Source organism: Erithacus rubecula (genome assembly GCF_903797595.1).
Source record: "Erithacus rubecula genome assembly, chromosome: 16".
Lineage (NCBI taxonomy): Eukaryota > Metazoa > Chordata > Aves > Passeriformes > Muscicapidae > Erithacus > Erithacus rubecula.
Window position 1 is genome coordinate 14,299,802 of NC_136668.1, and position 12,140 is coordinate 14,311,941.

General features: G+C 49.8%; 1 protein-coding gene across 1 annotated transcript in view; it reads right to left on the bottom strand.

Moving 5' to 3' along the window:
* LOC306809059 (serine protease inhibitor Kazal-type 5-like) overlaps nucleotides 1-12,140 on the bottom strand; it is a 31,941-nt gene that overhangs the window by 2,070 nt on the left and 17,731 nt on the right. Inside the window, exons 2-11 of the mRNA XM_079320173.1 lie at nucleotides 11,404-11,531; nucleotides 10,842-10,908; nucleotides 9,176-9,303; nucleotides 9,042-9,093; nucleotides 6,673-6,803; nucleotides 6,011-6,083; nucleotides 5,480-5,541; nucleotides 4,587-4,668; nucleotides 2,171-2,298; nucleotides 1,741-1,804 (exon numbers count right to left, since the gene is read on the bottom strand). Coding sequence (XP_079176299.1) covers nucleotides 1,741-1,804; nucleotides 2,171-2,298; nucleotides 4,587-4,668; nucleotides 5,480-5,541; nucleotides 6,011-6,083; nucleotides 6,673-6,803; nucleotides 9,042-9,093; nucleotides 9,176-9,303; nucleotides 10,842-10,908; nucleotides 11,404-11,420 — 804 coding nt within the window. The 5' untranslated portion in view covers nucleotides 11,421-11,531. The remainder of the gene's footprint in view (nucleotides 1-1,740; nucleotides 1,805-2,170; nucleotides 2,299-4,586; nucleotides 4,669-5,479; nucleotides 5,542-6,010; nucleotides 6,084-6,672; nucleotides 6,804-9,041; nucleotides 9,094-9,175; nucleotides 9,304-10,841; nucleotides 10,909-11,403; nucleotides 11,532-12,140) is intronic.

Genomic DNA, 12,140 nt, shown 5'->3' on the forward strand with positions numbered 1-12,140 from the left:
TTTAGTGCTGAAAATAACATTGCTCTGTACATTGTTTATAAGCTCCCATAAATTTTCAGCCCAATTCTTCAGGTGACTTAATAAACATAAAGAATAAATCATTTTGCAGGGGGGGCCTTAGCTTTTCTTGCCTCGAGAAAAAAAGCTTGACTTTGACTTCTAATTGCATCCATCTCTCCTTGGAACACTTAACACAGCTGCAAGCTCTCTGACTTTCAGTAAATGGCATCCTCCTCTTATTGCAAGGGCTTGAGAGCTGTAACAGCTCAGTGAAACAGTAAGGAATTCCAGACCAAGCACAGTTTTTTGGGAATCCTCTCTATTTTTCAGTTGGCATGGTGTATCCAGTCTCATTTTGTCCTGGACAGACACTAACAGACTCATCTCCCTGTGCCCACAGGCCAACAGCAGCTCCATCTCCCTAAAGTGACACAGGGGCCTCCAGTACTGTCACAGGAAAAATTCTTTCTCTCTGCACTGCAATTTCTTTGACTTTAAGCAAAGTTTAGAGCACTCTGCTGCTTTAGAGAAGAGGGAGAAAGGAGCCAGTTTACTGTGTTCAGGGGATCTGTGGTGTCCTGGCATTGAGCAGAGGAAGGCACGGAATGACACAGAGGCATGATGTTCTCTCACACCCCACTGTGCCTACAAACACATGGATACCACACCCATACCCAGAAGCCAATGTTCCCACTCAAAACTTCCCAGGAATCTCTTTGGTAAGTTCAATATTTGGATTCTCTACAGGTTTAGAGTGGGAACCAATCTATTTCCCTGGGGAGGAAGATTCAGTTTCTCAAGAGTTCATGCCAACGAGGACAGTCCACCCCAGGTGCTGCAGGACATCCCGTGCACAGAGTCACAAACTGGGAGGCACTGGCTGCAAATCCAACAGCTGGAGGCTGTCCAGCTTCCACTGGTAGAAAGACAAAGCAGAGCTGAGAAATGTTTAACTCATCTGCTCTGTGGGATTGCACAAGATGTCAAGGCTCAAGACCTTTCCCAAAAGTGTGCCACCTAGTGAATAACCTTAATTTCCCAAACATCTCCCTGGATATAATTTAGGGAACCTTTAGGGTTAATACAGTTCTGGTCTTTCTAGCTCCATCAAAGTCCCAGGAAGAAAGTCAGCAGTTTTCCCAGACACATCACACTCCTACCACACAGCCTAGGCAAAACATGGAGACTATGCCCAGGTTATGCATTAAGTCCAAGTCTCAAGCAGTATTTAAACATCTGGACCATGAGCATCCATTCCTGGGGCTCTAATGATCCTGTCACAGGTGCAGAGGCCAGGCTGGCTCCCCAGCAGGCACTTGGATTAAAGTGGAATTCTACACACAGCCAAGAGGCACTTTCTTTTCTTTGCCTCTCGGCATCATTCCACTCCAGGAAGAAAACAAAATAGAAATAGGAGCTTCAAGACCTCTCTTCCCTCCCGACTAATGTGGTTGAAGAGCAGCTGGAGAGCAGCTTTTAAGGGCTTTTAAGGCTAATTAATGCCTTTAATTAGCCCACTGTTACCTGAAGGAACAAGCTAACTCTGTTAACCCAGCGGCGAGGTCAAAGTGTGGACACCCAGCTCCTGCTGCAGGGCTCAGTGGGCACTGGAGAGTGCCAGCCACTCCTCATTCCTCTCTCCCTATTGTGGATCAGGCTGAGACTGTGCCAGTGGGGAATTTCCACCAGGGGAAAGGCAGAGATTGATGTTTGGCTGCCCAGCTGTGGTTTGCTGCTTACCACTTCAGGGGCAGGCTCTCGGCACTCGCCTCGATAGTTTACCGTGATGAAGTTTGAAGCTCTTCTGCAAAGGGAGGACAAGACATTGCTTATTATTCACTTGCAGTGCCACAGCTCTCAGCCACAGGCATGACAGTCCTCTGTGGGCTCCTTAATGCTTTGATGCTACTTCCAATGTGATGGCATTTATTACTCCCCAAACAATCTCATGATTGGGCAGAGAGGGAATAGGGGACCCTGGCAACTTGTGTATCTTAATTAGCTGTCATCAGATTAATCTCAGGCATTTTGATCTATGTTTGCTTAACAGCAAAGCACCAAGGACACACTTGATAGTGAGTCATGATGTATCAAAACAAACACTGTTCTGCAAAAGACACTCGGGAATGGTGGATGGCCCTGTATTACTGAAATCTCTCCGCCTACTCACATGGCAGCTGAACACAAGTCACATTCATTTTTGTATGTTTTCCCATCAGTGCCACAGATTGGTTGTGAGGATTCACTGCAGAAAATCCTTCCACCCTTTACCCCATGCAGAATTCGATCACAGTCCAGCTGAAGAGAGAAAGAAATCACATTTAGTGCCGGTTCACTCGCAAGACCTTCCTTTGCGTTGGGTTTTACCTAGGGCTCACAAAACAAGCCTTGCATGGGTCCTGTGTCACATCCAGCCAGGCCAGACTTGGAAAACCATCGTGTCTCTTGTTGGACCAGCCAGCCAAGCTTTGGGGGACAGAGCCCTCCTGCCCCGCTCACCGATCCACCCCAACACCACAGCTGGCAAGGTTTACTTCTCTCAAACCACATCCACAAGACCAAATCTACCTGTACCTAGCCTTGCTTATCAGCATGCTGACACCATCTCACCTCCAAGGATTGAGATGAAACCCAGAAGGGAGGGGGAGCGCCTGGAGCGCGCTGGCGGTGCGGCACGCAGCGCTCCTGACGCCCACCGCATTGAGAGCCTCCAGCAGCTATGACTAATGAGGGGTGCCCTGCTGCTTCCTCCCAAGCACAGCTAGGGAACATTTAGGCACAGCTTTCCCTCCAAACCACACGTGGCACGGCCAGCACGCACAATGACAGAGCAAGGAGTGACCTCCAGGGATCCCCAAAAAGCCTCTCGCGCCCTGCGAGCGGAGCGGGTGTTTGCACAGTCATAGCAGATTTCCAACAGCAGAGGTCAGGGATAGCACAGCCTGCTCCCTGGCATGCACAGCCCCTTCCTCAGCCCCAGGAACAGAAAAAAGACTGAGACAAAGAAGTGACTGATGGGCTCCCAACCCCTTTCTCCAGTGTTTTTGCCTGCAAATGGTGCAATGGGTCTGAGAGAGCATTCTGCTTCCCCTCCACCTGGAGACGCAGCATTCAGCACAAAAATGATGGTTTATCAGCAGCAGGAAGCACCCCAGGGAAGGAAGATTTCATGCCAGGCAGCACAGTTTTGGTGATGTTGGGGTGCTGTGATAGCACCTGCTGGTTAAACGTCACTTGCTAATTTCCATAATGTGCTGCTTCCTCCCTCATCTGGCTAATTATCAGTGACGTGAGAGCAGCCAGTGCTGACCTCTGCAATCCTGTGCTGCACGCCTTCCTACGCACCAGACATTGCTGCCTGCACCTCAGCCCAGGGCAGGAGGCCACCCCTCCAGCAGCCCCACACCTCACAGGTGCCAGCAGCCAGTGCCACCACTCCTCTGGCTCTGGGAATTGTCTGTGCCAAAACCCACAGGTGGCCCTGGAAAGAGGAGAGGAGCAGATCTGCTGCCTGAATCACCTCTGGTCTGTCAGGCTCATCAGCATCCACTCCCCCTCCGGTGCTACCAGGAAATTCCACTGAGCCCTGAAGCAGACAGGGCTTATTATACCTAATGCTTCCCCTGGAATGCATCAAAACTGAAGTACCTGAACTATCTACTGGGTTTTTAACTCAAATATCCCTTTTCTCAAAGGGGTCAGTGGCAGAGGCTTCAGAGAGAGTTAAGGCAGTTGGTACTAAGATTCCTCCAAACCCATAGAAACACATTATCTATCTCTTCCAAAATGCTGTTTAAATTACTGCATGAAAATCCTGGAGCAATTAAAACATCAGGTATTTTTTTAACCATCCTACCTCTAGACAACACCCTGTGATAGCGAGATCCACAGTTTAGTCACCCTTTTTACGGTAACTTATTTTCTCTTATTAGTTCACATTTTCCACTTTTAGCTTTGTTGGAGCTATGCCACTTTCCTCTCATGAGAAGGGAGAGCAGACACCCCCACCTTCCTCCTACATTATTCCATACACGGTTGTCATCTACCACTCAGTGTTTCCCCCTTTAGCACTCCTTCCTTCTGCCAAACCTGTCCTCATCCCCTGGTCAGCTCCACCACCCTGCTCTGACCATGGTCTTTATCTCAGCATGGGGAGACAGCACTCTGCTTTGGCTACAGAATTCCAACCTGAGCTCAAGACCCACATCCCCACAGCTGGGGGACTTCCACAGGGAGTCAAGCCCTTCCTTCCTTCCATGCCAGGTCATACAGGGGCTTTCAGCAGGCTACAGATGCTTTCACTCATTCAAACCCTTCCAATGACATGGGGCCAAGTGAAAAGCTTCAGGGTTACAGCAAGAACAGGAAGAAAAGCTGCTGGGAAAGGAGAAGAGGTGGCTCAGCACCAGCAGAAGAGTGGTGCTGATGGGGAGAGGTCCCCATTTCTGCCCACCCGAGGGGCAGGAGCTCCATTCCTGCCCCACAGCTTCCCCCCAAGGGGCAGGAGCCCCATTCCTGCCCCACAGCTGCCCCCCAAGGGGCAGGAGCCCCATTCCTGCCCCACAGCTGCCCCCAGCTGGGTTTACCGTGGGGTCCTGCTCGGTGTCCCTGCTCTGTGACTTGCGGCCGGGTGCCCGGTTGCAGTTCCTGCCACGCTGAACTTGTGGGCTGGCAGAGAGAGCAGAGACACGGTTCATCACCATCTCCTTCCAAAGAGAGGGAGCAGAGTGCAGACCCAGCCTCCCTGCAGACCCCCACAGCTCTTGGAGGGCTGTTTGCACTGTGGCACCCACCCACCCACGGGAGAGGAGAGGGAGAGAAGCCCCCCAGCCTCATGCTCAAAGGGAGGAAAGCAACAGCAGGATGTGGCCTTGGCTGTGCTCAGCCTGAGTGCACCATCACCCCAGGGCTCTGCAGCCCTGTGTCTGCTGGCAGCACTTGATGGAAGGGGGACATGAAGGAATTGCACCAGTCAAAAGCAAGAAATCTCAGCGTGCCCCAGAAAAAGCAGCAGCTGGGTCCTGCTCAGGGCCAACATCTACAAAACAAACAGCTCCTGCCTGAGCAGTGCCCAGAAAGCACGTGTGCAAAGGCTCTGCCTCTGAGCCAGGGACAGGCACACATGTGTGCACTGCCAGGAGACAGATTTTGCTGGACAGAGTGTCCTGAGAGGGATTCTGAGAACAGTGATCACTGGTGCTTTGTACACAGAGCATCAAGGCCAAAATGGAGCAAGGGCTGCATGAGAGACATGTCCCAGAATGTCTCTTCCCCATCACCAGCTCAGTCAGTGGGAAATGCAGTAGTGAGCACCAAACAGCACAACATGCACTGCTGCACCCCAGACCAGGCTGCTCCTGTGCTGTCAATTCTTGCTGCAGTTAATCTCCTAACCACCCCTAGAAATACAGGTACATGGAAGGGGGCAGACAGCAGGGCCAGGGCTGGTGGTGTGTGTGGGGACACCTGCTGGACTCACCCTCTGCCCGAGGAGAAGGGACGCCTCTCGTTTGCACCCTGCCGTGAGCCACCACAGTTCTTCTGCAAAAGGGGCAGAACACACTCAACAACCACAGAAACAACCTTCAAGCAGCTGAGCTAAAGCAGCTCCTGCCCTGCCCCTTCATCTTCCCAGTCCCAAAGAATTACAGTTGTTAAAGTAGCAGGTTCAATGCACTCCATACCCACCAAATGTTATCATCCAAGGGTTTACAGGATTGTGGGGAGTCTGAACCTGCCCTTTATCTCTCATATGGCATCACATCACTGGGAAAGTGAGAGGGGCCCTTCTGTAAATTCCAAACATGCCCAGTTTGTATGCTCACACCCAAGTCCATCCCACAAACAAGAGAGGCTTTGCAATACATCCAATCTCTCCCCCATGATTAGCTGGCTACAGGATCCTAAGCACCTTGACCACCCCAGGCTGACCACAGGCAGTCCCTGGCCACCCAGATCCCACAGTGCCTCACCATTCCCTTTCTGAGTTCTGCACAGGCTCTGATCTCACCTGCTTTATCCTCTCTGAAGGGGGCAATTTGTTGCGCTGGACAGTTCCACCTCCTCTTTGAGCTTCCTTTTTGCTGGAAGAAAGGAAGAGGAGAAAAAAATGAGTGCTATGGTAGTGTGAGTGCCACAGTGCACCCAGTGCTGCCCTGTAAGCCAGTGTCGTGCCACTAGGTAATTTCTCCCCATCCACAGTCCCTGTTCCTGGTGGTCCTGCTCCTGGTTCCCACCCCTAAGGCTTCTCCCTTTCTCCTCACCATTCCCACTGTATGCTACATCCTGGTTCCAGGTGGCTGCTTTCATATCAGGTCTGCTTCTGCATATGCTCTATGGGAGTAGAGAGAGAGAGCATCTGGAAGGCAAAGTACACACGTGGGAAACTCCTCAGGAGCTGCCCATGCCCAACAGTCCCCTGGGAAAGGGGCTGCTCTCTCAGCCTTGCTTCTCCTCCTCTACTCCACGCTGCTTCTCACCTGCCCTTGGGCCCTTAGTGCTGAAAGGGAAGGGGGAATAGGAGCCCTACTGCCAGAGCATCTCTTAGAGGAGTCAGGTCCTGAGAGTCAGGACTCTCCAGGCATTGCCCAGATGCAGCTTCACAGGCAGAAGCTGCACTTTTACAGCTGGAAGTTTCCCTCTTTGCTGTTACTGTGAGGAAGGGGTACTCACAACTTCTCAGCACACATGAGACACTTGTTGGTGTGCTGCTTGCCAGAGGCATCCCGCACAGGGGCGTTCTCCCTGGTGCAGGACAGGCGGCCACCAGCCTCAAACTGGGAGCGGAACTCGCTGCAGTCATCCTGTGGAAGGAGGGCAGGGTTAGGACACTCTGTCCTCCTTGCCTTATTGATCAGATCCTTAGAAACCTGGGGCTTCCTGCCAGGAAAGCAGGGAACCATCACAAATGCATCACAGGAGAGTCTGGGTGGGGGTGAGAGAAGAGGGTGTGCAGCACCAGCCACTTAGCATATAAACAGAGGGGTGAGTCAGAAAAATTCCGGGTCCTTCTGCCTGCACAGCACGTGTTGGGAGTTTTCTAGTATGGTCCCACTAATTATTATTCTCCTGGCTGGGCTATCCAAAGCATGCCAGTGATGTGACCGATACAATGAAGTCACTCCCTTTTCTCCCAACATCCTTAATACACAGCTACAGCCTTTTCCCAGATTGTAGCTCAAGATAATTTTCTTCACAAAGCGCGTAGGATCCTCCAAACCAGCCATGCTTAGGGACATGTCAATCAAGAAGCAGCAGTTAAAACATAAAAGCAGAATGCAAACACACTTAATAGCCCACGAGCACAGGAAGGTTGTTTGGAGAGTGGATGATTAATTTGTTCCTTGTTCAAAACTGCTGTACAGAAACTGTGTTAACCTGCCCCTGTTATGTAACATGGATGGAAACATTCAGTCCCCTTAATTTCAACTGTTTCACACGCTGCAATAGGCAGTTCCAAACAGCAAGTACAAAGGATAAGGAGGTTTTAACACTCACAATTTTCTGCCCATTTTGTGCACAGTTTTGCTAGCTTGCATGAAGCTCCTTGGCAGGTCACTGTGCTCACCCCTTGCTTGGCTCAGAAGTTTACAACGCCTCATCCTCTCTGCTAGGGAAAGGTTTTCCCAATGTTGTTCTGCATCCCATCCAGGGCACCTCAGCCTTCCCACAAGGGAAATGCTGGCAAACCACTGGGTACAAAGCCCCACATTTCCCTAGAGCCACCCCAGCCACAGGTAGCAGAGATGATCCAGCCCTGGATGAGCCTCTCCTGCTGTGCCAACAGCCATAAAGCATTGTCCCATCAGAAATAAGTGTTTCACCCACTCCAGAGGGGCTCCCCAAGAGCCTCACACCCCTGCACAGCTCAGGCAATGCTTTCCCTCCCCAGCAAACCCAGGAAAGCTCTCCTTGTTCCTGGGACCAGCCCAGCCCAGCAGCCCAATTCTCTGCAGACAGATCTGCTTTCCCCTAAGAGCCTCTCTCAAACATTTTCTCTTTGAGCCAGCATTTCTGGAGCCCTGTTCAGGCCTGACCTCTGCTGCAAAAATCTCACCCAGTACATCCGAGTCGTGCATTTGCCTTTTTCATGGCCTGTCACATCCCTGACCCACTAATAAATGCAGGGCTTTCTTATCCTTTGTCAGTTCTAGCCAAGGAGTAGGAATTCTTGTTAATCACTAACTGTGTGATCTTGCACTGCCATTACATTTTATCTTGTTTCTATTACTCCAGGCCTCAGCACTATCCAATTAGTCTTGAGTGATCTGCTGATGCTCCTCTGCTGATACTGCCTCCCAGCTTTGCCATCAGCAAATTTCACTTAGACTTCTATTTTTTGGTGCCAAAGTCATTAGAAAAAGCACTAAAACAGGATTATCCCCAAGACTGAAGCTTAAGGGGGCCGCACCAGTCCCTGCCATAGCAGGAATCAAGAGGAAAGTGCTGGAAAGCAACAATTTTCCCCTTTACTGGGCTGCTTTTGCCAGCAAAGCATCAGTGCACAGCGACCTGGTGGCTGCAGCATGCCAGGGAGATGGTAAAAAAACCACAGCTCCGTGAGAACAGTTTCCAACAAAAGAAAAAAAAAGGAAAAAAAAGCTGAAATTGAGCCACAGGCTTGGAGACAGTGCAGGGCTGACATCTCCCAGAACACAATGATCTCTTAAGCTGTTCAGAGTTCAGATTTAGGGCTTTTCACACATTTTTCTTTTCCACCTAATTAGCAGCCTCAGCAGAACTGACCTCTCCACCCATGAGCTGAAATTTGGGACAGCACAGCACACCTGGCTTCCTGCTCTGTCAGGATTTGCCTGTCCCTAGATCCACAGGTCAGCGGGGCAGACCATAATATTCAGGCACAAGTTGTTCACTTCAGGAACTCAAGAGCATGAATAAAAAATAAGGAGGGTAAGGAAAGTGGATCTCAAAATTAAGTCAGAGGAGAAAGAGCAACGGAGCAGAATAGCATTCCCCTTTCTCTGTCTTGGGTGAAAATCCAATAAAGTTCCATATTGACCTGCCTAATACTTTAATCTCACCTTATCTTTTCCTTGTCTGTTTTTAGAAAGCTTCCGCTCATTCTCCCTTTTGCTGGAAGAGAAGAGAGATGAGAAAGTGAATACCAGGGTGCTCCAGGGAGGAGAGGTTTCCCACCCTCCTTTCCTTTACTCACAACTTCTCTGCACACATGATGCACTTATTGCTGTGCTGCTTCCCTGAGGCATCTCGGACAGGGTCGTTCTCCCTGGTGCAGGAGAGTTTTCCTCTCTTGAACAGATCCCGAAACTCCCGGCACTCATCCTGTGCAAATGCCAAAAGCAGGGCTTGACATGGATGTGCTGGCAGAGAGGCACATCTCCCACAAATCTACAAAGGATTATCCACCCAAGGAGTTACATCTCAAAGGTTGTTTTGCTTCCTTGAGGTGTAACTCGGTGGAAAACTATAACATGCAGCATAAAACAAATAAATCCGTGTGTTTAGATGAGCAGATCTGTCTTTCACAGCCAGGGAAGCCTCGTTTCTATTTCTAATAGATAAAACATGCATGAGCCTGCCCGAAGGAACTAAACTCTGCTCCAAGTATAAAATCCACAATTTCAGTGAATTTTGAATGAGAAAGTCAGTTTTCCCATCTCTCATGAGAGAACGCGCTACTAAACTTATAGAATTTTAAAATCCATGCACAGTAGAAAAAAAAATGAAGCTGCAGGCATTAAAAAAAAAAAAATACAATCCTGAACACCTCCTATTACCATGAGAGTAAGAGGTGGGTGTTTTTACCTTCCACTTAACATGATGCTATGTGTTAATTGAACCAAAGCACTCTATTTCACAAAAGGCTTTGTAGCAAAGCCTGCCTAAGCATTTCAGCCTGGCCTTTACTTTCCTCTGAAGAGCTTTCCTACAACTTTCAGGGCAAGTCTGGAGCATGAGAAATACATGGAACATGTGAGGTCTTGAGGTTCACTTATGCAGCACTTACAACCTTATCTGTTATGTGATCTGTAATACATTTTTCCTCTCACACCATGTAGAGGAGATGGCTTGATAGCTTATCCCAGCTCTGCAGATGGGGAAGTCAAGCCTACAAAATTACTTGCCAAAAGCCAGACAGAAAATCTATGGCTTAACAAAGAAATTCAGTGTAGGTCTCTTCCTGATGCTGTAAAACTGTCCTGCTGCCTTCAGGACCACACTTTGGCAAGTCAGATGTCTAAAAAAAAAAAAAAGATCTCCCTTAGGACAGCTATGCCTTACAAAGCCTTTAATTTGTCCAGACACACAAGAGCTAGAAAGCTACCCTGCTTAACCAGATGTAAAAAATAAATAAATCAATCACCACAACCAACACTATCTGATGGAAACCAATTTGGCTCCCATCTAGAATAAAAAACCCAAGGCAAAAAGGACAGCTCCTTCCACATAAAGACCTGCTATCTAGAAAAACAGCTATGGGTAAAAGAAACCAGCCAGGTGCATCAACAAGATAAACAAGGGACAATTAGATCCGGCCTGTTCCCACACCCTGCCCTAGTCAGAGCTCACATGTGCCAACCTTGCTATTAAATATTTGCCAGATGCCAATGCCTTATAAACAGGCAGGCATCCTCCTCAGCCGGGGCTCTGGGTCAGGCACACACCGGAGGTGCCGTGATTGCCTGGGAGGAGCCGCCTGCAGTTTTGGTTTATTTTTTGCTGGTGGATGGCACAAAGCCTCACACTCTTCCCAAGGCTGGGCCCTTTCCCACGCTGCAGGCGAGGAAGCGCCCTGGGCAGCGGGTCAGACGCGATGCTGTCACCAATAAACTGCCTTTGGCAGAGATGTTTCACCTCACCTTTCCCAAGGAGTTCACATTCCTGCCCGCCTCTCCACCACTCCCTTTGTTTTTTGAGTCTCTTTCCCTGCAAGAAAGCCAGGTGTGAGTGACGGGGCAGCGTGCAGTGCTCGGACACAAAGCTAAAATAGGGGGTGATTAAAGCCAACCCCACCTCCCCATTGCACAAGGCAGCAGCACAGACCAGCAGCAGGGCTCAGCTCCCTGACACATGTGCAGGGAGCTCAACATCTCTGCACTGGGGGCATTGTGCCATCCTTTCTCCCTGCCTAATACCCAGCTCTCTCCATCCTAAGAAACACCATCCATGGAAACAAGAAATTCATCTGTTTAAGTCTTCACTCCACCTTTGTTCCTCACGCTCTGTGGTGAGTCCCCACCATGTGATGAGCTGGGGAGAGCTACTGGGTTCACAGGTTTGCTGAAGAGCTACAAACTGGTCTGGCTGGCCAGGGACAACAACTTCATAGCGTGGAGCCTCCTGAGAGTTGGCTCCCTGCTATGGGAGGAGAGGACTTGCTGTGGGTGGGCAGGGCTGCCACTGCAGCCAGCTGATACTCACAGCAGCCTCTGGCACATCGTGCACTTGTTGAGGTCTCCTTTGTTATTTGGGCTGCTGAAGGTCTCCTTGGTGGTGGGACAGGAAAACTTCCCGCTGCGCAGAAGTGACCAAATTTTCCTGCATTCGTTCTGAAAAGCACAGAGGAGGGCAATCAGTGCAGGCACCCAGCAAGATCCTGAGAACTGTTTGCTCACATCGAATCTTCTCTGGGTGTGCTGCAGGCTCTCAGCACCAGTTTGCTCACACAAAGCTCCTTGCCCATCCCTGGCCACACACACCACACGTGGCACAGGCTGCACCTGAGCCCTGCTCGTGGCTCCTGAGGCAAAAAAGCAACAGGAAAGTTCAAAACCCATTGCAAGAACCATTAATCACGGGGAAAGGAATATATATTTAGGGAACACATTTAATTTACATATAGCTGTAAATTGCTACCCGCTACAGCAGACTGCAGGTTATGAAGTTAGCCAAGAGCAGAAAGCACAGCCCTGGAAATGCAGAGGGATGCAAGGGGAATGAACAGGGCAGAGGGACTGAAGAGTGATCCACGTGCAGGAGAAGCACAGAAAAGCACAACCCTCTCAGGAAGCAGAGCAGCAATATTGTGCAATGTTGCAGCAGCCCATTGCATCTTCTGCTGGGTAACTGAGATGCAGAGCAGGGAGAAGCAATGAACCGTTTAGTTATTTTTGGCTACTGTGTTTCCCGAAAGGATCTTTACCAAGGAGACAAGCTTG